Source organism: Dama dama, chromosome 27 (genome assembly GCF_033118175.1).
Source record: "Dama dama isolate Ldn47 chromosome 27, ASM3311817v1, whole genome shotgun sequence".
In the NCBI taxonomy this organism is placed as follows: Eukaryota; Metazoa; Chordata; class Mammalia; order Artiodactyla; family Cervidae; genus Dama; species Dama dama.
The window spans coordinates 10332851-10355606 of NC_083707.1; the positions used below are offsets into that span (position 1 = coordinate 10332851).

At 38.4% G+C, this 22756-nt stretch overlaps 1 protein-coding gene across 1 annotated transcript in view; it reads right to left on the reverse strand.

The window, feature by feature from the left end:
• CCDC102B (coiled-coil domain containing 102B) overlaps positions 1-22756 on the reverse strand; it is a 279289-nt gene that overhangs the window by 62678 nt on the left and 193855 nt on the right. The window contains exon 8 of the mRNA XM_061130691.1: positions 11277-11447. Coding sequence (XP_060986674.1) covers positions 11277-11447 — 171 coding nt within the window. The remainder of the gene's footprint in view (positions 1-11276; positions 11448-22756) is intronic.

Genomic DNA, 22756 nt, shown 5'->3' on the forward strand with positions numbered 1-22756 from the left:
CCTTAGGCACTGGAAGGAAAAGAAATATGGCCAATTCTTTCTTTCATCCTATAAATACAATCATCTTGACACTGATTTGGCACATTTAACATCAGACATTTATGTTGGGCTATCCCTAGCCACATTATAAACCTTTTCTGGGGAAGAACTCAAGTGTATTCTAACATCTAACAGAGAAATTCAGTTCAGTCATTCAGTTGTGTCTAACTGTTTGAGACCCAATGGACTGCAGCATTCCAGGCTTCCCTGTCCATCACCAACTCCTGGAGCTTGCTCAAACTCATGTTCATCGAGTTAGTGATACCATCCAACCATCTCATCCAGGAAGTAATAAATGGACTGGGCTGGTTTTTGCAGTTCAGTTCAGATCCTGAGTCAGTGGTCACTGCTTCTGTCCCCACATGAACCTGAAACTGGCCTCTTTATTATTTATTTTTAACCTTAACCTGAAACACTTACCACATCTTTTTCATAGATAAATGCAAATTTCAGTCTATCACCATTCTCACAGTCTTAAAATTAGCAGAGTGTAAGTTAATGAGATTTCACCAAAATATATTTAGGGCTAGGAAAGAAGGTCTGTGTCCTTCCAAATAAAGGCTTATTTAAAAATCAGCTGTTAATTTAGATAATTAATGTTCTGTAGGTTTAAACAAAGTGTCTGTCACATTCATCATTGCTGATGATATCAGACTTTTGAAAAGATACACCTTTTTGACACCAAGAGCATTAAAATGCAAAGCCAGAATTAGCCAAACTGTAATAAGGTGATTAAGGTGATAATTACTAAGTGTAAAGCTACACCGACAAATGCATTTAGCAAAACACTAGCATTTTGAGTGTGAACTTACATTGTTCATAGTATCTTATTCATTCCATCTGTTTAAGTGATTTTCCATTTTTGAACTTCTCTCAGAACTAGAAGATCATATCAATCAGTTTTGCAAATTACTATGATACAGGTACAAACTACAATGGACTAAGAGCCTGGTTTCTGTAGCAAGCCATTTCATTTATACTCTGCTGGTAAAATCTGTTACCATAAATGTGTGTATTCGGTGGGGACCAAAGTTATGAATTTGAGTTTCAATGATGGCAGTCTTTTCTCCTGAGACCAGTGGTTCTGATAAATCACTAGAAAACAGAATCATTTAAGAAGTTTTTTAAAAATACTCATGCACAGGCCCCACCCATAAAAATTGACTTGGCTACTAGAGATAAGTCTTGAGTATTAATATTTTTACAACCCAATCAGAAAATGAGCAGAAGACCTAAATAGAGACTTCTCCAAAGAAGATGTACAGATGGTCAGCAGGCGCATGAAAAGATGCTCAACATCACTAATTATAAGAGAAATGACAGTAAAAATTACAATGAGATATCACCTCACACCAGTCAGAATGGCCATCATCAACGTCTACAGACAATAGATGCTGGAGAGGGCTTGAAAAATGGGAACCCTCTTGCTCTGTTGGTGGGAATGTAAATTGGTGCAGCTGCTCTCAGCAGCAGTACAAAGGTTCTTTAAGAAACTAAGAATAGTTACCATATGATCCAGCAATCCCACTCCTGGACATATATCTGGAGAAAATCATGGTTTGAAAGAATACATGTACCCCAGTGTTCACTGTTGTGCTGTATACAATAGCCAAGACACGGGAGCAACCCAAATGTCCACTGACAGATGAACAGATAAAGAAGATGTGGTATATTTATACAATGGATGTTATTCAGCCATTAAAAAGAATGGAATAATACCATTTGCAGCAATATAGATGGACCTAAAGCTTATCATACTAAGTGAAGTAGGTCAAATATTATATGACATCATCTCTATGTGGAATCTTAAAAAAAAAAGAAGTTGTTTACAAAACAGAAACCAATTTACAACCTCAGAAAACAAAATGATTACCAAAAGGAAAGGTTGGAAATTTGACCTTGACATAAACACACTATTATATTTAAAATAGATAAGCAGCAAGGACCCACTGTTGGCACAGGAAACTGTATTCAAAATTCTATAATAAACTAAATGGGAAAAAATTTGAAAAAGAGCAGATACATGTATATGTGTAACTGAATCATTTTGTTGTACACCTGAAACACACCATTGTTATTCAACTGTACTCCAATATAATTTTTTTAAAAAAGATCTAAAGTTGAAAAAAGTAAAATATTTCAAAGGGTTTTTATTGTGCAGACAGGTTATACAATCTATATTAGACTGTGACCTTTACACTGGGAATATATTTGATTTATAGCTGAGTACTTACACCAAATCTTAGTTCAGTGAAGAACTCCATGAACTCCTGGAAGTATGAAAGTCATCTCGAAGTTAACTAATTCTTCTTTCCCTCACCAAAGAGCTTTTATTTGTCAGTTACCATAGGCTCCTTCTCACCTGCTTCGTTTGTGAATTGTAGGTATCTAGGACTTCTCTGGTGGCTCAGACAGTAAGGAATCTGCTGGCAATGCGAAAGAACTAGATTTGATCCCTGTGTTGGGAAGATCCCCTGAAGAAGGGAATGGCTACCCAATCCAGTATTTCTGCTGGAGAATTCCATGGAGAGAAGAACCTGGCAGCTACAGTCCATGGGGTCACAAAAAGTCAGACATGACTGAGCAACTAACACACAGGGACTAAGAACTACTTGATCCCTGATTTACATTTCTTTTAACACAGAAGAGTCACTAAATATTTTCAAAGTCCTCTTATTAGTAGAATCTATCATTAAAAAAATATATATAAAAATCAAGAGTAGGTATTAAGCTACAATAAGGGAATAATCACAACAGATGGGACTGCAGACATGAAGTTAAAAGACGCTTGCTCCTTGGATAAAAGGTATGACCAACCTGCTGCTGCTGCTAAGTCGCTTCAGTCGTGTCCGACTCTGTGCGACCCCATAGATGGCAGCCCACCAGGCTCCCCTGTCCCTGAGATTCTCCGGGCAAGAGTCCTAGAGTGGGTTGCCATTGCCTTCTCCTTTGACCAACCTAGACAGCATATTAAAAAGCAGAGACATTACTTTGCCAACAAAGGCCCATCTAGTCAAAGCTATGGTTTTTCCAGTAGTCATGTATGGATGTGAGAGTTGGACTTATAAAGAAAGCTGAGTGCTGAAGAATTGATGCTTTTGAACTGTGGTGTTGGAGAAGACTCTTGAGAGTCCCTTGGACTGCAATGAGATCCAACCAGTCCTTCCTAAAGGAAATCAGTCCTGAATATTCATTGGAAGGACTGATGCTGAAGCTGAAACTTCAATACTTTGGCCACCTGATGTGAAGAACTTATTGGAAAAGACCCTGATGCTGGGAAAGATTGAGGGTGGGAGGAGAAGGGGATGACAGAAGATGAGATGGTTGGATGGCATCACTGACTCGATGGACATGAGTAGAGTAAGCTCCAGGAGCTGGTGATGAACAGGGAGGCCTGGCGTGCTGCAGTCCATGGAGTTGCAAAGAGTTGGTCACAACTGAGCAACTGAACTGAACAAAATAATATAATAATAATATATACAATATATAATATATATAATAATAATGGCCACACTAAGGAAAGAGTTTAACAAAAAGAAGAAGCTTGACAGTAAATCCAAATAACAAGTTGGCAAACTGAACAGTTAACTTCTTAGCTTTATAAATACATCATTTGAGATTTGAACTTACTTTCCCAACAGTTAAGATGCAGTTAAGATTTTACATAACAGCCAATATTTCCACAGTTTGACCTGTCATTCAGAAGCAAAGAAAATTAGTAATTCTGAATGTATCAAGAGCCATATTATATTCATATCCTTTAACTCAATAATCCCACTTCTGTTCATTCAGTTCAGTCTCTGTCGTGTCTGACTCTTTGTAATCCTGTGGACTGCAGCACACCAGGCTTCCCTGTCCATCAACAACTCCCAGAGCTCGCTCAAACTCATGTCCAATGATTCGGTGATGCTATTCAATCATCTCATCCTCTGTCGTCCCCCTCTCCTCCTGTCTTCAATCTTTCCCAACATTGGGTCTTTTCCAATGAGTCAACTCTTCCCATCAGGTGGCCAAAGTACTGGAGTTTCAGCTTTAGCATCAGGCCTTCCAATGAATATTCAGGACTTATTTCTTTAGGATGAACTGGTTGGATCTTCTTGTAGTCCAAGGGACTCACAAGAGTCTTCTCCAACACCACAGTTCAAAAGCATCAACTCTTCAGGACTCAGCTTTCTTTATAGTCCAACTCTCACATCCATACATGACCACTGGAAAAACTATAGCCTTGACTAGATGGGCCTTTGTTGGCAAAATAATGTCTCTGCTTTTTAATATGCTGTCTAGTTTGGTCATAGCTTTTCTTGCAAGGAGTAAGCATCTTTTAACTTCATGGCTGCAGTCACCATCTCTCACTGTTTCCATTGTTTCCTTGTCTATTTGCCATGAAGTGATGGGACTGGACGCCATGATCTTAATTTTTTGAATGTTGAGCTTTAAGCCAACCTTTTCATTTTCCTCTTTCACTTTTATTGAGGCTCTTTAGTTCTTTGCTTCTGCCATAAGGGTGGTGTCATCTGCATATCTGAGGTTATTGATGTTCTCCCGGCAAACTTGATTCCAGCATGTGCTTCATCCAGCCTGGCATTTTGCATGAATATTCTGCATAGAAGTTAAATAAGCAGAGTGACAATATACAGCCCTGATGTACTCCTTTCCCAATTTGGAACCAGTCTGGTGTTCCATGTCCAGTTCTAACTGTTGCTTCTTGACCTGCATACAATTTCTCAGGAGGCAGATAAAGGTGATCTGGTATTCTCATCTCTTTAAGAGTTTTCCACATTTTGTTGTGATCCACACAGTCAAAGGCTTTGGCATAGTCAATAAAGCAGAAGTAGATGTTTTTCTGGAACTCTCTTGCTTTTTCGATGATCCAGCGGATGTTGGCAATTTGATCTTTCGTTTCTCTGCCTTTTGTAAATCCAGCTTGAACATCTGGAAGGTCACGGTTCATGTACTGTTGAAGCCTAGCTTGGAGAACTTTTAAGCATTCCTTTCCTAGCATGTGAGATAAGTACAGTTGTGCAGTGGTGTGAACATTCTTTGGCATTGCCTTTCTTTGGGATTGGAATGAAAACTGACATTTTCCAGTTCTGTGGCCACTGCTGAGTTTTCCAAATTTGCTGGCATACGGAGTGCAGCACTTCCACAGCATCATCTTTCAGGATTTGAAAGTGCTCAACTGGAATTTCATCACCTCCACTAGCTTTGTTTGTGTTGATGCTTTGTAAGGCCCACTTGACTTTGCATTCCAGGTTGTCTGGCTGTAGGTGAGTGATCACACCATTGCAGTTATCTGGGTCATGTAATCCCACTTAGAAAACTTTTTTTTTTTTCCCTCAGTGGGGGATAAAAGGTCTGTACCTTTGAATCTTGAAAAACATGGAAGTTAATCATCTTATAACTTAGAGTTGGCTGTATATGTCTGCACTTTCAACCAACCATGGACTGGGTTGTACTGTAGTATTTTCTATTGAAAAATATCTTCATATTAAGTAGACCCACACAGTTCAAACCCATGTTGTTCAAGGGTCAACTGTACATGAAAATAGTCATGGTAAAGTTACGTTGAGAAAAAAAAGTCCAAATGACATTCAGTAAAGAAGGGTTGGTTTATTAAATAATTTATATCCAAGGAGATAAATATTACATGCTCCCTCCTTGAAATACCAAGAATGAAAAGTACACAGCACCAAGAAAGCTATGGTAACTGACTGAGTATATTACTTGCAAATGATGACTGCAATTCTGCATAAAATTGCCTGGGCATTTGAAGTTAATATACACTGAAGTAATAGGAAATACCATCTTATGATGGTAAGATGATAGTTGATTTTTTTCCTTTTATTTTTCCTACTTTACATGATATGGCATTGCTTTGAAAAACTTAAAATAGTCCTTGGCAAGCCTTATCTCATTCAGCCCTTCAGTCTTCTTGATTCTAGTCATACAGTGTAGAGTACCCATGTGTCTTAGTAACTGTTTATATTATACTCCTTGCTTCTTAGGTACTGCCTTTTTTGTCTCTATTAACTTTGATTATTGCATCATTATATTATTCATTAGGCTGCTTTTCACATCATATTTATTACAGTGGTCAGTTATTTTGGTATTTTAATGTGGATATATATGTAATTATTTCTGCCTTACAGTAGTAAAGTCTCAATTAAATTTTACCATCATATAGTGTAATATATATATTCACAGAAAGATTTCAATGAAATGACAAGAAAAGAATGTTTAACTTCTAACAAACACATGTCAAATTAGATTTGGGGGGTAAATTTGCTTAAAGAAAACCAACTTGTTCAAGAAAAGAATTTTTAAATTTGCTCCTTCCTTTAATCAGACCCTGGGTTTTCTCTCATGGGCCTCCAAATATCTATTTCTCTCTATTGTATAGAGGATTAATATCTCATTTTCATTTATTTAAAATTTGTTGACTTGTGGGAGTCAGGAACTTTGTATTTGACAGTTCCAATTAAACATTAATCTCAACTAATTGCAATTTGAAGAATTTGCTACTGTGAAATTAAAAAGCTCAGCAGTGAAACTGAAAGAATTTTATTTGCTTCTCAGTGATAAGTCAAATTATAGAAATGTTGACTGCTATCTAATGCGAAATCTTATTTCCACAAGGAATATTTTCATGCCCAGCCATCAGAAAGAGGGATGACCTTTAATCAGAGAAAAACTGAAGACTGACAACTGCAATTAAATAATCCAGATGACAAAACCCATATGAGTTGATCCTGCTTTGGATCAGTCACCTCCAGTGATCAACTGGATCACCTCCAGTTGGCTGGATGTAGAGGTGCAGAACACTGAACTATTTTATGTTTTGAACATGTATTTTTAATTTTCAAACATGAAGAATATCCAAATACTTATCCACATGGAATTATAGTTCCAAAAGATTCTATTTCAAAGCCCCACAAATTCCATTTGCCAAACAAGTCACAGGACTATGCCCACCATTTATGCTTAGAAACTGTATTCCTTGCACAGATGGGGCAACAAATAGTAAAATACACACACATACCCTTTCACTCCTTCCCCAAGAGAAATTACCCAAGCAACCTTCCAACCACAGCCTAGGCCTCGAAGATCTCCTATCTATATCACATCTCAATATGCCTTCTCTTGTTCCAGAAATGTATGTGCTCAAAAAGCAAGTAATTCATATACTCAACATACTACAGTGCAACTAAGGCAAGAAAATTGCAATAAAAACTTTCATACTGATAAGAGAAATAGAAACTATTTATAAAATCTAACTTGGCAGATATTTCAAGAAGCTCATATCCTATTCATGGGGAAAGCTGTTGTGTTTTGCCTGGGCCTTCCCAGGTGGCTCAGTGGTACAGAATCTGCCTGCCAATGCAGGAGACCCAGGAAACACAGGTTCGATCCCTGGGGCGGGAAGATCCCCTGGAGGAGGAAATGGCAGCCCACTCCAGTATTCATGCCTGGAGAATCCTGTGGACAGAGCAGCCTGTCAGCCTACAGTCCATGGGTCACAAAGACTCGGACACAACTGAGCAACTAAGCCTAATGCATGCTGAGCAAGCCTCCTGATGATAGCTGCCGTCACTGGTTTTCTAATGTGCTTGGCTTTGCTCTGTAGTTGGTCCTTCCTCACTACACACTGTGTCCGTATTTGAATACAGCTCTGGACATTACTTCCTGTGTTCTGGTGTTGACAGCATTGCTCAGCGCACAGGCTTTGGAGAAATTGAAGGTTCTTTTAAATCTTGAGAAATCAGTCTCTTTTATGCCAGGCTGGAAACTCATTTGTCAGCATATTTTTTTTTTTTTTTTTACAGTTCATAGGATTTATTTTATTTTATTTTTTTTTAATTTTTTTATTAGTTGGAGGCTAATTACTTCACAACATTTCAGTGGGTTTTGTTATACATTGATATGAATCAGCCATAGAGTTACACGTATTCCCCATCCCGATCCCCCCTCCCACCTCCCTCTCCACCCGATTCCTCTGGGTCTTCCCAGTGCACCAGGCCCGAGCACTTGTCTCCTGCATCCCACCTGGGCTGGTGATCTGTTTCACCATAGATAGTATACATGCTGTTCTTTTGAAACATCCCACCCTCACCTTCTCCCACGGAGTTCAAAAGTCTGTTCTGTATTTCTGTGTCTCTTTTTCTGTTTTGCATATAGGGTTATCGTTACCATCTTTCTAAATTCCATATATATGTTAGTATGCTGTAATGTTCTTTATCTTTCTGGCTTACTTCACTCTGTATAATGGGCTCCAGTTTCATCCATCTCATTAGGACTGATTCAAATGAATTCTTTTTAATGGCTGAGTAATATTCCATGGTGTATATGTACCACAGCTTCCTTATCCATTCATCTGCTGATGGGCATCTAGGTTGTTTCCATGTCCTGGCTATTATAAACAGTGCTGCGATGAAGCATATTTTTCACAAAACCTTAAAGCCTTTTTGTTTTTCTTTTGATTTCAGTAAATTCCACAGGTCAGCTGTCCCATGTATAATTCTTTGGGAAACGTTGATTGTTTCTGAGCTACCTGTAGTTGCCTTGATCTGTGGGATATTCTGGGAGAGTCACGATCTGTCTTCTCCCTGTGCCATTTTATTCAACTTCAAGGATTTACAGAAAATGACCTTAATGAAGAGCTTTTAACAACAGGCTTGAAAGCCACACCACTGAATTGGCCCTTGCCTAAAAGCTCAACCTTAAATAATGTTCATTGCTCAAAGCCATGCTCAGTCTTCTGTCTGAGCACTTGCAAATGAAAATCAGAGCCTGGCAGTCACAGAAGTACTTAAATTTCTGTATTACCTTACACAGCTCTTTGAAAATTCAACCAGTCTTTTCTGAATTCATCTTTCCTTTGGGCACTTGTCAAATGCAATAGTAGCAAACAAACAAACCAAAATATTAGCCACATACCTATTCATCTAAAAACCACAAGCTCATTCTGTCCATCATCTGCTTTCCAAGGCATTATAGGAAATAATGTACCAAAGCTTTTGAGACTCCACAAAAAGGGCTGTCTTCATTCTCACCTGCAATAAGCTTTTCTTACCACTTGCATATAAGCACTGGAGCCAATGCCATGTCATTTTAACAGTCTATTTTTGTTTGAAGGACTGTACCAGTCAGCCTTAGCTAAGTTTTCCTATGGTAACAAACAAATCCAAAATGTCAGTGGCTTACCACAATAAATATTGATTTTTATTCTACCCATGTGGATCCATCTGGGTCCACAAGGGCTCTGCTCCATAGCCTTCCGATTTCAGAATTCGTGCTGAGAGAATGATGTCAATTTTGGACCTGCTGGCCCCATGACATGAGACACGGCAGGAAAAGACACATGGGAGAAGAGGCATGTTGGGTTCACAAAGCTCTGGATGGTGAGTGGTACATGGAGCTTCTGCTTCTTGGGCAAAGCAAACATCACACGTGCCAAGACTGACATTGATGATGTGGGAAGACTGATTCTCTTACAGGGAGGGGCAACTAATATAATTCTTCTGAAGACCACAGCTGTTTTTAACATTCCACAAGTAGACGGCTGAATTGGATCTCTGGGAACTAGTACTTCATTAGCCCTGGAACACTGTGTATTATCACAGTTTCTTTCCTGATGATTCAGTCCCAAGCAATTTCTTAAAGCCGATACTGGCAAACACAAAGGGTTATTTACCACCTCCTGCAACAAATGCATGTATATCAAAACTATTCCCAGGAATAAAGGCTACAATCAAATAAAAGCCCCAAACCACTCTCTTGAGACTGCCTCTCTTCCTCTCCTGACTTATTCTTCCACAGTCCAGCTTCACCATCCATGTACATCATTAAAAAGAACATGTACGTCTTCATTAAAAGAGACATCAAGGATAAAATGCCCATGGACAAGTCAGCTATAGTAAGATCAGGGGGTGATATATGAGCGTCACGCTGGCCAAATAATTCTATTTTCATGGATGTTATTAGATAAGAAGATCTGGTTTGCTTGACTGCAACAGATTGGATGAAAAATTAAATCTTCAAAGGGGGACTGTGCTCTGTTATTGAATCACCCCTTGGAAAAACAATTTCCATTTTCTTTTTTTAATTTCCAACTGTTTGGCAGTATCTGCAAACACTCTTTTTAACCAGCGAACTAATTATTTTTGCCTCGAAAGTTGGCCGACAGGAGCAGACGCACTGCCTGGAACCCCATCTGAAGTAGCTGCCGCCATGGGTGATGAACGCACTCACACTGATGGGGGACTGTTTCTCTCAAGAAAACTCTCTTTGTTGTTTGTAACTGTAGCTGAAATCCTCCCGGTCACAGGTGTACCATCAAGGTATCACATTCTCAAACATGCCATAGACCATTAGGTAGGTGGTGTTTCACAACAAAACTGAGATGCCTATGCTCTCTGAACATCAGAAAGCACTGGAGAGGATATATATATATCATAACATAATCACAGCATACATCATGTTTCTATAATATGTAAAATTAAAGCTTAAAACACCAACTTTTTTTTTTGCAAAACAAATAGGAGATATTTATTATGTGAATGTGTAGGAAGGACAGGAGGGACTGTGCAAGGGGCTATATTTTAGTAGACACATTTGCCTGCAAATGTAGGAGACCTGGGTTCAATCCCTAGGTCGGGAAGATTCCCTGGAGAAGGGAATGGCAACCCACTTCAGTATTCTCGCTGGAGAGTTCCATGGACAGAGGAGCCTGGTGGGCTATAGCCCATGGGGTCGCAAAGAGCTGGACACAACTGAGCCACTAACACTTTTTGTTCAAAGAGTCCCAAGGATTTTATCTATTATTTGTTCTATTAATAATCTCAGCCAGTCTTGTGGTTTTAAATATTGTGTATTAACACATGATCACCACCAGATTTATATCTCCAGCATTAACTGCCCCTGTGGATGTCTCTATATATCTGATTTCCATTAAAACATCAAGTTTTAATGATACCATGCCCACCCACACACAGCTCCAAGCTGAAACGCATTTGAAGCTATAGGGCATATGGAACAAATGCCCAACTAACACTACAAAAAACAAGCATGTTGTCTATGTAATAGTTTCCTCTTTCCTTATGCGTTTTAGTTGATTTCAAATTTAAAACGTGAGGTTTTTATATCAAGTAATGCCATTTGCTAATGAAACAGAAAATGCTTTTTCTATGCTATCAAATACTATTTTGAATCTATCTACAATGTGTCCACTTAAAGAGTACCTTGTCTTCTTTTTGGTTGAGTCCCCATTTTAGTTCTTCTACTTGAAGTCTCAGTTGTTTCACTTTGGCTTCATTTTGATCCACGAGGTTGTTGGCGTGAGTCAGTTCTGCTGTCTTTGCCTGGTACTGTCTGCTTAGCTTGCAGTAAGCATGCTGAAGGTCCAAGAGTTCCTTTCAAAAGAAAACAAGGATCCCATTATTTATAGCTTGCTCTGATAAAATCAGAAGATGGGCAAGTTCTTTTGAAGAAACAGAAAAACACTTCAGGAAGAATTCAGATGGGCATCTTTTCATCTGGAACATTTCTGCAGTTAAATATTATGATTGTCATTGTTCAGTCACCAAATTGTGTCCAGCTCTTTGTGACCCCATGGACAGCAGCATGCCAGGCTTCCCTGTCCTTCACCATCTCCTGAAGTTTGCTCAAATTCCTGTCCATTGAGTCAGTGACACCATCCAACTATCTCATCCTCTGTCACCCTCTTCTCATCCTGCCCTCAATCTTTCCTAGCATCAGGGTCTTTTCCATATTTTCTATATTATGATTAGCATATGATGATACGTGGAAGATGTATTTCTGTATGGCTAGAATACAGTGCAACTCTTTATGCACTTGAGTGAATGATCCATTTTTCATATTATGCAAATTTAGTTTTTATGTATGCTTTCCAAAAGAGGAAATCTTGTACCCATTAAGGAAGAATTAGATGTAATAAAAATAAGAACAAGAAGAACTGTTCATCTGATAAATCAGTCTAAGTATTAAAAGTTAGCAGACTATCTGCTTTTAATTATTTCTCTAAGAAAAAAGTTTTAGTGCTGCCATATTCATGCTGAAAGCACGTGAATCTGGCTCAGAGATTTGAAGTAAGGGACCCATCTGGGAAGAAACCAGAGTGAATACACCATGAAGGGACTGATTCCTAAACAACTTTGTTATAATCAATACTGAAAAGAAATGAATTAACAGGTTACATTAATTGGCCTCAGATTGGAACTAACATAGCTTTTCATTTTTCGTTCAAGTTTGCTGTGCAAAATTAACAAAATTGTTATTGTTGAAAACATCTTTATTAATACTATGAAGAAAAAAAAATAACCTCTAGTTCCTCATAATGTTATAGTACTTTAGGAAAGTCTTAGAACATTTAACTTCCTGAAAATCACTGTCATAGTACTTATAAAAATAATGCATACAAAATACAAATAATATATAATACACATAGAAAAGCACATGAGAGGGCACTCGTTAAAAATGTGTGGTCAAAAATTCGGGGACAACTAGGTAGACAAGTGGAGACCTTTATTCATATACTACTACTATCGTTGCTACTAATAAAAAAGAATCAGATTTAATAGTTTTAAAAAGCCATAAAGTATTGGAAAACCCTGGAAAAAATTTAGATACCTTCTTTAAATTACCAAATGGGGGAAGGTTTTCTATATACCATCATGAGATTACAGAAAAATAAATTTAATCATAATGGGTATACAGTGTGTGTATAGCTAAAAAAATAGCCTGTCCTACACAGAAAATGCTGTAAGAAGGGACAGGTCTCTTCCTAATGAGTTATATGACGTCTATACCAGTTAACTTGATATAAAATACGGAAGGTCAGAGTTCACAGGAAAACATCATTCATCCTCACCCAAAACTCAGGAAACTCCTTTCCAATTTCTTTTTTTTTTTTTTTTTCATTTATTTTTATTAGTTGGAGGCTAGTTACTTTTCTGTAACATACTAACAAGACAAAACTATAGAAATGGAGGAGAGATGCATGGCTGCCGGGGATCAAGGGTGGAGGGAAGGGGAGTTTCAGGGGAGCAGGGGGCGTGGTGAGGGCAGATCAGGGATCCTTGTCTTGATGAAAAGTTCTGTGTTTTGACTGTATTGATGTCTATATCCTGACTGTAATATCTGACCAGAGTTTTGTAAGGTGATACCATGGGAGGAATCTAGAGAAAATACACACAGATCTCTCCATACTACTTCTTATGTGAGTGCATACTAAGATGTTTCAGTCATGTCTGACTCTTCGTGACCCCATGGACTGCAGCACGCCAGGCTTCCCTATCCTTCACCATCTTCCAGAGTTTGCCCAACCTCATGTCCATTGCGTTGGTGATGCCATCCAACCATCTCATCCTCTGTCACCCCCTTCTCCTGCACTCAGTCTATAATTATAAAAAAAAAAAAGTATAATGAAATGGAACACATGAAGATGCTATTCCTTATGTCTTCAGACTGGCAGGATTAAGTGTGATAAGATAACCTGTTGGTAAAATGTCAAGAAATCATGATTCATTAATGGAAAAATGTTGTCAAATTCTTTAAAAGGAAAAATGTATGTAAACCCCAACCCAGCCATTCTGCTTCCAAGAATGTGTCCTACAGATAGACAACACGGCTGGGTGAAATGCTGTGTCCATGTGGATATGTAGTACGGCATTCTTTTTATGTTAATAGTGAATGATTAGAAACTAACGTCATATCATCATATAGAGCTGATTAAATAAAAAGCCATTAAGCCATTAAATAGAATATGGCAGCCTTTTGTATATGGACATGAGATCTCCAAATATTCTACTAGGGAAAACACAAAAGAGTGTGAAGTATGTGTTATTACAGGGAAGAAAGCGGGTGTGAAGTGAACTGTGTTATGACACCATTTATTACTGGCGGCCTCTCAGCCTCTATGAGATTCAGAACTCCAACTAGAACAGGGGCAAGTCCTGCAGAGGTGGGAAGAGGGTGTGGACTGGAGGGCAGGACCTGGGGAGAAAGTCCCGACCACTCTCAGGAACAGGCAGAGAAGGGCTCCATGCCAACCAGTCACCCATCACACCTCCCGGTGTCCCCTGACAATGTGAATAGCAGACAGCTGAGAGACTCCTGGAGTCCTGCTGCAGTCCTGCAAGCCCTGGCCCCTCACAGGAGGCAGAATCACAAGCAGTGATATTTAAACCTCAGCAATGCGGACGGGCAGCTGGAAACAGACCTCGGCAGGTAGCTGGACGCTGCTGACAAGGCAGACCACGGTCCCTTCCCCTGCCTCACCGTGACGGTGCAGGTTATGGTTCACAGCAGTGATTTGTCAAATCATACCCCAAACCACAGTTATTAATAGGACACAAACAGACTTCTCCTTTCTTCCCTTCCGAATACAATTTCCCAATGCCAAATTATATACCTGATGCTTTCACATTGAGATATGCAACAGGGAACACAGTTCTATTATTTGGAATAAAAATGGAGCATTTAATGAAAGATTTTCTTGATCTGTCACAAACATAAAGAATCTGCCACAAAAATAATGCAGAGCTTAATAAGGAAGAGTTGTCACAAATTTGTAAAAGGATGACTTTTTCTCAGGAATTATGCACCTAGTTGCAACTACCTAAATACCTTTGCAATTTAGTAAAACTATTTCTCCATCCATGCTGTGGGTTTAGGCTTGTACAGTTCCCTTAATTTGGTTTAAATGGAATTAAGTAAACATAAGTGGCTTCTCAGGCGGCACTAGTGGTAAAGAATCTGCCTGCCAATGTAGGAGACTTAAGAGACGTGGGTTCAATCCCTGGGTCAGGAAGATCCCCTGGAGGAGGAAATGGCAACCCGCTCCAGTGTTCTTGCCTGGAAAATTCCATGGACAGAGGAGCCTGGTGGTCTACAGTTTGGGGGTCACAAAGAGTCAGATAGAACTGAAGTGATTTAGCATGCACAAGTAAATATAAACAACCTTAGAGATGTGTATATAGGAAGAAAGGAAAGAAAAACTTTGCTGTTTGGCAATACAAATTCCCCCCAAGCATGTGTCATCCTTGTAGGTAGATCTGTGGCCTTTGCGCTCCACTGTGAGGCCATTTTCTCAGGAAAGATCACCTTATTCTCAGACCCATGAGGTGGGTGTGTTAGTCAATGTCTATACCCTGTGAGTGGTCCCCAAGCCTGCAGCATGGGAACGCCATCCAAGATTTACTTAATTATTAATAGAAGCTCAGGACTTGGGACCCAGCAACACTGGGTTTGACAAGCCCTCCAGATGTTTATGACTCAACATAAAGTTTGAGGACTGCTAGTATATGCCAATTGTAGTAAGCTTTACTCTTAACAGTAATTGTTTTAGAAAAGTAGACAAAATGTAAGTGAGCAATGAAATGTGAGCAGTCTCCTCAGATGGGAAGAGGTGATGTAGAATTTTTAGCACTTAGAAGGAAGATACATGCCTGGAGGTACAACAGTCTGGGCCAGTAGGAGAATCCTGCTTACAGCTGAGGTTGAGCAAACCTGGCCTGGCCTGGGCACATTTGTTATGGGGAAATATATCAAATGGTATCTACAGTCAAAATATTTAAATTATGTTCATAAGACACATTTTACTTTCTGTTCTAAAAAAGATGAAAACTGAATTTCACTTTGGGAGAAAAATATTTCATTATTAAAGATATTTTTTAAAAATCAGTTTAAAAATACAAATATAAAAATAAGTTCAGGGTGACGGTATGCTCAGTCAGGTCTGACTTTTTATGATTCCATGGACTGTAACCCACCAGGATCCTCTATCCATGGAATTTTCCAGGCAAGAATCCTGGAGCGGGTTGCCGTTTCATCCTCTAGGAGATCTTCCCCATGCAGGGATTGAATCCAAGCCTCTTGCATCCCCTGCATTAGCAGGTGGATTCTTTACCATTACATCACCTGGGAAACCCAACTCCTAGACTATTTACTTAGGGTGACAGATTTACCTGCCTCCCGAGAAACTGTATGCAGGTCAAGAAGCAACAGTTAGAACTGGACATGGAACAACAGACTGGTTCCAAATTGGGAAAAGAGTACATCAAGGCTGTATATTGTCACCCTGCTTATTTAACTTGTATGCAGAGTACATCACTTGAAATACCAGGCTGGATGAAGCACAAGCTGGAATCAAGATTGCCAGGAGAAATATCAATAACCTCAGACATGCAGATGACACCAGCCTTATGGCAGAAAGTGAGGAGGAACTGAAGATCCTCTTGAGGAAAGTGAAGGAGGAGAGTGAAAAAGTTGGCTTAAAGCTCAACATTCAAAAAGCTAAGATCATGGCATCTGTTTCCATCACTTCATGGCAAATAGATGGGGAAACAATGGAAACAGTGACAGACTTTATATTTTGGGGCTCCAAAATCACTGGAGATGGTGATTGCAGCCATGAAATTAAAAGATGCTTGCTCCTTGCAAGAAAAGCTATGACCAACCCAGACAGCATACTAAAAATGGAGACATTACTTTGCTGACATAGGTCCGTCTAGTCAAAGCTATGGTTTTTCCAGTAGTCATGTATGGATGTGAGAGTTGGACCATAAAGAAAGCTGAGTGCCGAGAATCGATGCTTTTGAACTGTGGTGTTGGAGAAGAATCTTGAGAGTCCCCTGGACTGCAAGGAGATCCAATCCATCCTAAAGCAAATCAGTCCTGAATATTCATTGGAAGGACTGATGCTGAAGCTGAAACTCCAATACTTTGGCCACCTGATGTGAAGAACCGACCCATTGGAAAAGACCTTGATGCTGGGAAAGATTGAAGGCAGGAGGAGAAGGGGATGATAGAAGATGAGATGGTTGGATGGCATTACTGACTCAATGGACATGCGTTTGAGCAAACTCTGGGATCTGGTGATGGACCGGGAAGCCTAGCGTGCTGCAGTCCACGGGGTCGGAAAGATTCAGACAGGACTGAGAGACTGAACTGACTGATCAGGTATTATCACTAAATTCTTCACATACTTTCTCCTTTTCATATTTTCCCTATTCAGTTTCTGAGAGGCTATGCAAATTGCCTATGACTAAACTAGCTATAACCATTCCTTGCTCTTTTCATTGTTTCAAAACAGTATCTCAGCTGTGTGGCATTAATCTTGTTTTCAGGCCTTATCTTCTAAGACTTCACAAATTCTTTGACATTTAATTCCATTAATTCATCACCTCCCCCATTTTACTTTCTGGAGAGAAACTGATTTCTTCTGTAATTTTCAAAGCTATGACCTTCGCTGCTATAGACTCATACTTTTTTTTTTTCCTCGAGATGAGATTCTCCTACTACCAGTTCTCTCTGTATATATGAAGGCACTCAGGATCACAAACCATATAATCCCACGCATATGTTGTGTTTGACGCTTTTATCTGAAATCTCAGTTTCCCCTGTGGTTGCTGACAGGCCTTCAGTTGGAAGGCATCCAAATGGATATTCATTTAAAAAGTTAATAAAATGCAAATTAAAAGAATAAGTCACTAATAAAGATCCATATGGACTTTTAGAGCAAGCTTATTCTAATATATTTTTAAAGGTAGAAATACATAAAAATCTAATGTGATATATTCATATTTTATTTTGGCAAGGAAAATTCTGAATAGAAATTAAACATATGTAAAAATATACAATACTAGAGAATATTTGTCAGTATGTAATCCTCCATAAAGCCAAAGCTATAAAACTGAACAGTAAATAATTCATGCTCATTTTTTAAGTCGATATAATTAATAATGTTGGGTCTCAATACAGAAAATAAGCATACACAATATGTTTGTATACATATATTTTTGATAGGGTAACATTAGTTCCTCAAATAGATTGACTCTATTTCTAACAGTGTGAAAAATTTGATAGCAAGTTTAAAAGTGACTTATAAAATCATGTATTAGTTTCTGCTCTTGTAAGTAAGGATATATTGCTTTCTGAGAGTGAGGTGTTAGTTGCTCAGTTATGTCAGACTTTTTATGACCCCATGGATTGTAGCCTGCCAGCCTCCTCTTGTTCATTGATTTTTCCAGGCAAGAATACGGGAGTGGGTAGCCACTCCCACTGAGAAGAACCAGGGGAGAAGAACCAGGAAGAACCAGGGGCTCTTCCCGACCCAGCGATCAAACCCACGTCTCCTGCATGGCAGGCAGATTCTTTACCGTCTGAGCCGCCAGAGAAGCCCATGGTGCTTTCTGCCTAGCATTAACATTGTAGTTAATACATGAAGTGTTGAAGTTTAACTGATTTCTGTTTTTAAGATTTTCTTTTTAATGTGGGCCATCTATAAAGTCTTTATCGAATTTGTTACAATATTGCTTCTGTTTAAGTTTTGTTTTTTTTGCCATGAGGTATGTGGGATCTTAGTTCCCTGACTAGGGAACCCACGCCTGCTGCATTGGAAGGTGAAGTTCTAACCACTGTACCACCAGGGAAGTCCCTGAAGTTTAACCGATTTTGATTGTGCCAAGCTGGCAGAATTAAAATGCATTTTCTTATAATATTAAATAACAAGTGAAAGGCTGGTAAAATGTATCAAATAAGCTCATTTGCATGCATCGATTTGAAGGAAAAACAAAATGACATTGGCAAAATTTTAAATTATCATGTTATTTTGTTCAATTTTTTAAAATAATCATAGAAAACTAGAAAATTTTGGCATCTGTAATTTCAAACATGCATAACAATAGTGTATTGATATGTAGAGAACTTGAAATTCACAGTACATGATTCAACTATATTTAAAAGAGAGAAGCACTTAGAAAATTGGAAATAACTTGCTCATGGTCTGTTGATAGCCTTGTTAGACTCCAGCTGTGAGTAATAATGCTATCAACAAGAGCAGATTCTCTCTTCTCAAAACTTGACTCAGACACATTGGATGGTTATTACAATCAAATCCATGTACTTGAATAAAGAATTCACATGCTCATCCAAATTGAGTACATTATAAAAATATCTTGCACCACCTGCTTATTAGGATAAATGTCAGTATCTATTTATATCTTCAATTCTGACCTCAAGAAGTACAGAAATCAAAAGAATGTATATTTATGCAGAATTCAGTGTTATCCGTAAATATGTATGATACTTGGTGACCAATAACACGTGTAAAATGAGAACATTTTTGTGGTCTTAAGTGGCGTCTTTAGAGGACTCACTTAATATCTGATAATATCTTTGTCTAATATAAATAGAGTGGTTTTAGTGTTCACTGTAGAATTGACACAATATCAGTCATTCATTCAATGCACATTTACTGTCTACCATGGGCCAACGACTGGCTTCTACATCCATGCATAAATGTAAACAAGGCAGACACAATCTTTAACCTCACAGATGTTAAATTCCAACAGAAATAATAGGTAGAGACAATCAAACAAGCAAATTTTCCCATTATGACAAGTACTAAGAGATAAGCCAATAAGTGGATAGGAGGGAGTGATTTATGAAAGGTGGTTGAGAAGCAGGGAAGACCTGGGATGAGAGGATGCTGTCCTGGGCCCTCCAGGGCCACCTTCAGGAAGGAGGATGGATTCCACCAGTTACTGGAAATGTCTAATCACTGCCCTTTCCCCTTGGCTGTAAGAAACCTCCTTGCTAAGCCTCATCCCCTCCCGGGGCAGCCTGGTCATTTGAGAGCATGAAGGAGCTACTCTTCTTACCCCAGTTTGGTAGCTCCAGAGATCTGTGTGCTTCCAGTTGACTCAGATGGTAAAGAATCTGCCTGCAACGCAAGAGACCCAGGTTCGATCCCTGGGTCAGGAAGGTCTCCTGGAGAAGGGAACGGCAGCCCACTCCCGTATTCTTGCCTGGGAAATCCCATGGACAGAGGAGCCTGGTGGGCTCCAGTCCATGACATCGCTGACGCAATGGACACGAGTTTGAGGACACTCTGGGAAGACAGTGAAGGACAAGCATGCTGCAGTCCATGGGGTTGCAAAGAGTCAGACACAAGTTAGTGACTGAACAACCGCCACCGAAGATCCACCCCAGCTTCAGAGGTGCCCAGAGGTACTACTGTTATCACTTTACGCTGGCCCTATTCTCTCAGCCCTTTGCCACTGGTCTCTTTCTCCATAGGTGCTGTCCTCCCTCATAAACTTCCTACAGTTTGTTATCTGTCTCAGAATCTGCCTTCCAGCTGGCACAAACGCCAACACTCATTTTCCTATGTCTGTCACTTGGGGAGATATGACTATAGTCAAAATACTGTATTATATACTTCAAGGTTGCTAAGAGACTAGATATTAAATTTTCTCACCACAAAAACTAAACAGTTATGTAATATAATGTTTGTGTTAATTAACACTATGGTGGTAATCATATTACAATATATAAATGCATAAAATCAACACATTATACCCCTTAAACATTTGAAATTATTAAGTCAATTATATCTCAATAAAAACTACTCTTTCTACAAGAAAAAGAAATGTAATACAAACACCATGGATGGAAAGTAAATGATGGAAACTTTCCTGAGAAAGTTATGCAAAAAGTGTGCAAAGTCACAATATAGTAGCTACATGTGACATCAGTCTTTTGTATGTATAGATGTGTGTGTGTGAGGGCCACAGGTTGCAAATCAAACACTGGAGTTTGTGTGAATTCAGTGCCATTAGTGCTTATTCAGTACGACAGATAACTAAGCAACTAATCAAAAAAAATGTTTGCTGAGCATCTACTAATCTCTTAAATAGTCATGCCAATATTCCCAATAATATTCAATTTTTTTAGAAAATATAAAAAAGCTTCATTAACTTTGATTTCTTTTTAACTCCCAGTTTCCTCATCTGTAAAATGCATACAAAAGCAATTTCACAGAACTGTAACCTTTAAATGACACAATAGGTATAAGTCATTTGTGAAACATTAAATATAACAGGCTAGGAAGATAAACTGGCTAGGCTATGTTAGTTAATTATCAAATGAAATAATAAGGCGAGGTGTCAGTAATGCAGAGGGAACAGAACAACTCAGCGATTGCCACCAGAGGTTGGGTTCTTTTCACCTTTCTGCTTGGTCACCCTTAGCTCCTATGTGGACTTTGTTCTTAAGCTTTATGTATTATAATCCCAAAATATCTGTTGAATCTTGCTGGGAAGGAAACAGGAAGGAAAGAAACAAGGATAAAAGTGGTTTTCTCCAAGTGAAATTTTGCCTTTTTTTATTGACAGGGCAACCTGTCAATGCTAGGTTATAGGGGGGGAAAAATGACCAAAAAAATTTGCACAAAAATACTAAGCAGAATAAAAATATAAAAATATACTCAAAGTTAGTCATATTGTAAACAAACTGAAAAACAAAAAAAAAAAGCTAGGAGAGATTATTGAAGCATGGACAGATAGTGGGAAATAAAAACATATAAAGAAATGAACAGTAGACTTATAATCTGCAGCAACAAGAAACTTTATTACAATAAATACAATAATGTCTTTAGTTGCTGAGTAACCTAGAATTCTAAATCCAGCTAAACTAATATGTGAGAGGCAGGGAAAAATCAATTTAATTTTAGGCAGAGACAGGGTTTTCCATCCACATTCTCTTGATGAAAGAACTCAGACAGGATGTTCTTTGGGAATTTATCTTTTCACAGTTCTTGGAATTCATCAAATCCTTTCCTGTCTCAGAGTATTCAGAGATGCTTTTCCTTTTGCCTACAAAGAGCTTTTGCAACTCCATACTCATCTGCCTCCTAATTATCATTCAGGTCCCAGTTTAAATATGATTTACTCTGAAATGCTTTCTTGATTACCCAAATGTGAATAATGACTGGCAGTATTATTTTCACTTATTGTTCATTTCCTTTGTAGTTTTTATTGTATGTTGAAACTTATACCTGTTTTTGCATTTACTTAAGATTCTTTTATCCTATAGGTAGTCCCTGGTGGATCAGGCAGTAAAGAAGCTGCCTGTAATGCAGGAGACCTGGGTTCCATCCCTGAGTTAGGAAGATTCCCTGGAGGAGGAAATGTCAACCCACTTCAGTATTCTTGCCTGGAGAATCCCATGGACAGATAAACCTGGTGGGTTACAGTCCATGGTGTTGCAAAGAGTCGGACATGACTGAGCAACTAACACACATAGTCAATGTATATTTAATGCACCTATCTACATAGAAAAGAAACAATTTAGAGTCAGGTGGGAAGGTGAAAATTAATTAGTTGTCAGGTCAACAGAAAATTTGAGCTTTAACTGTAAAATTTTGGAAATAATGAAATACAGTACAAACTTTATAGAGATAGTCAAAGCTGTTACTAACAGAAATATATGATCTTAATTTAATGACAAAAAGATAAATATATATACACACACATATAAAGGTGTGTGTATATATATATATATCTTTGTGTATAAAGAGCAATCAATTCCAACTGTTGGATACAACATATCAAATTATCTGAGGAAAATTGAAGGAATGAATTATTAAGAATAAAAATACTCTATTACAACAAAAATACAAAAAAATAGATTAAGGAATAATTAGCATATTGGAAAACAAGCAGAATATTACAGAACAACTATGAGCTAACCTAAAGAAAATTTAAGAAACAACACCTTGGGAATATTCAAAATTGGAAATGAACTGGTATATATATCAAATTAGTAAAAACAGGAGTTATTTTGTTATGCCTTGCCTTTCAGTGGGACACCGAGATTAAAGTCTGCCTGCTAAAATGTGGAAGGACGTGGTTTCTAT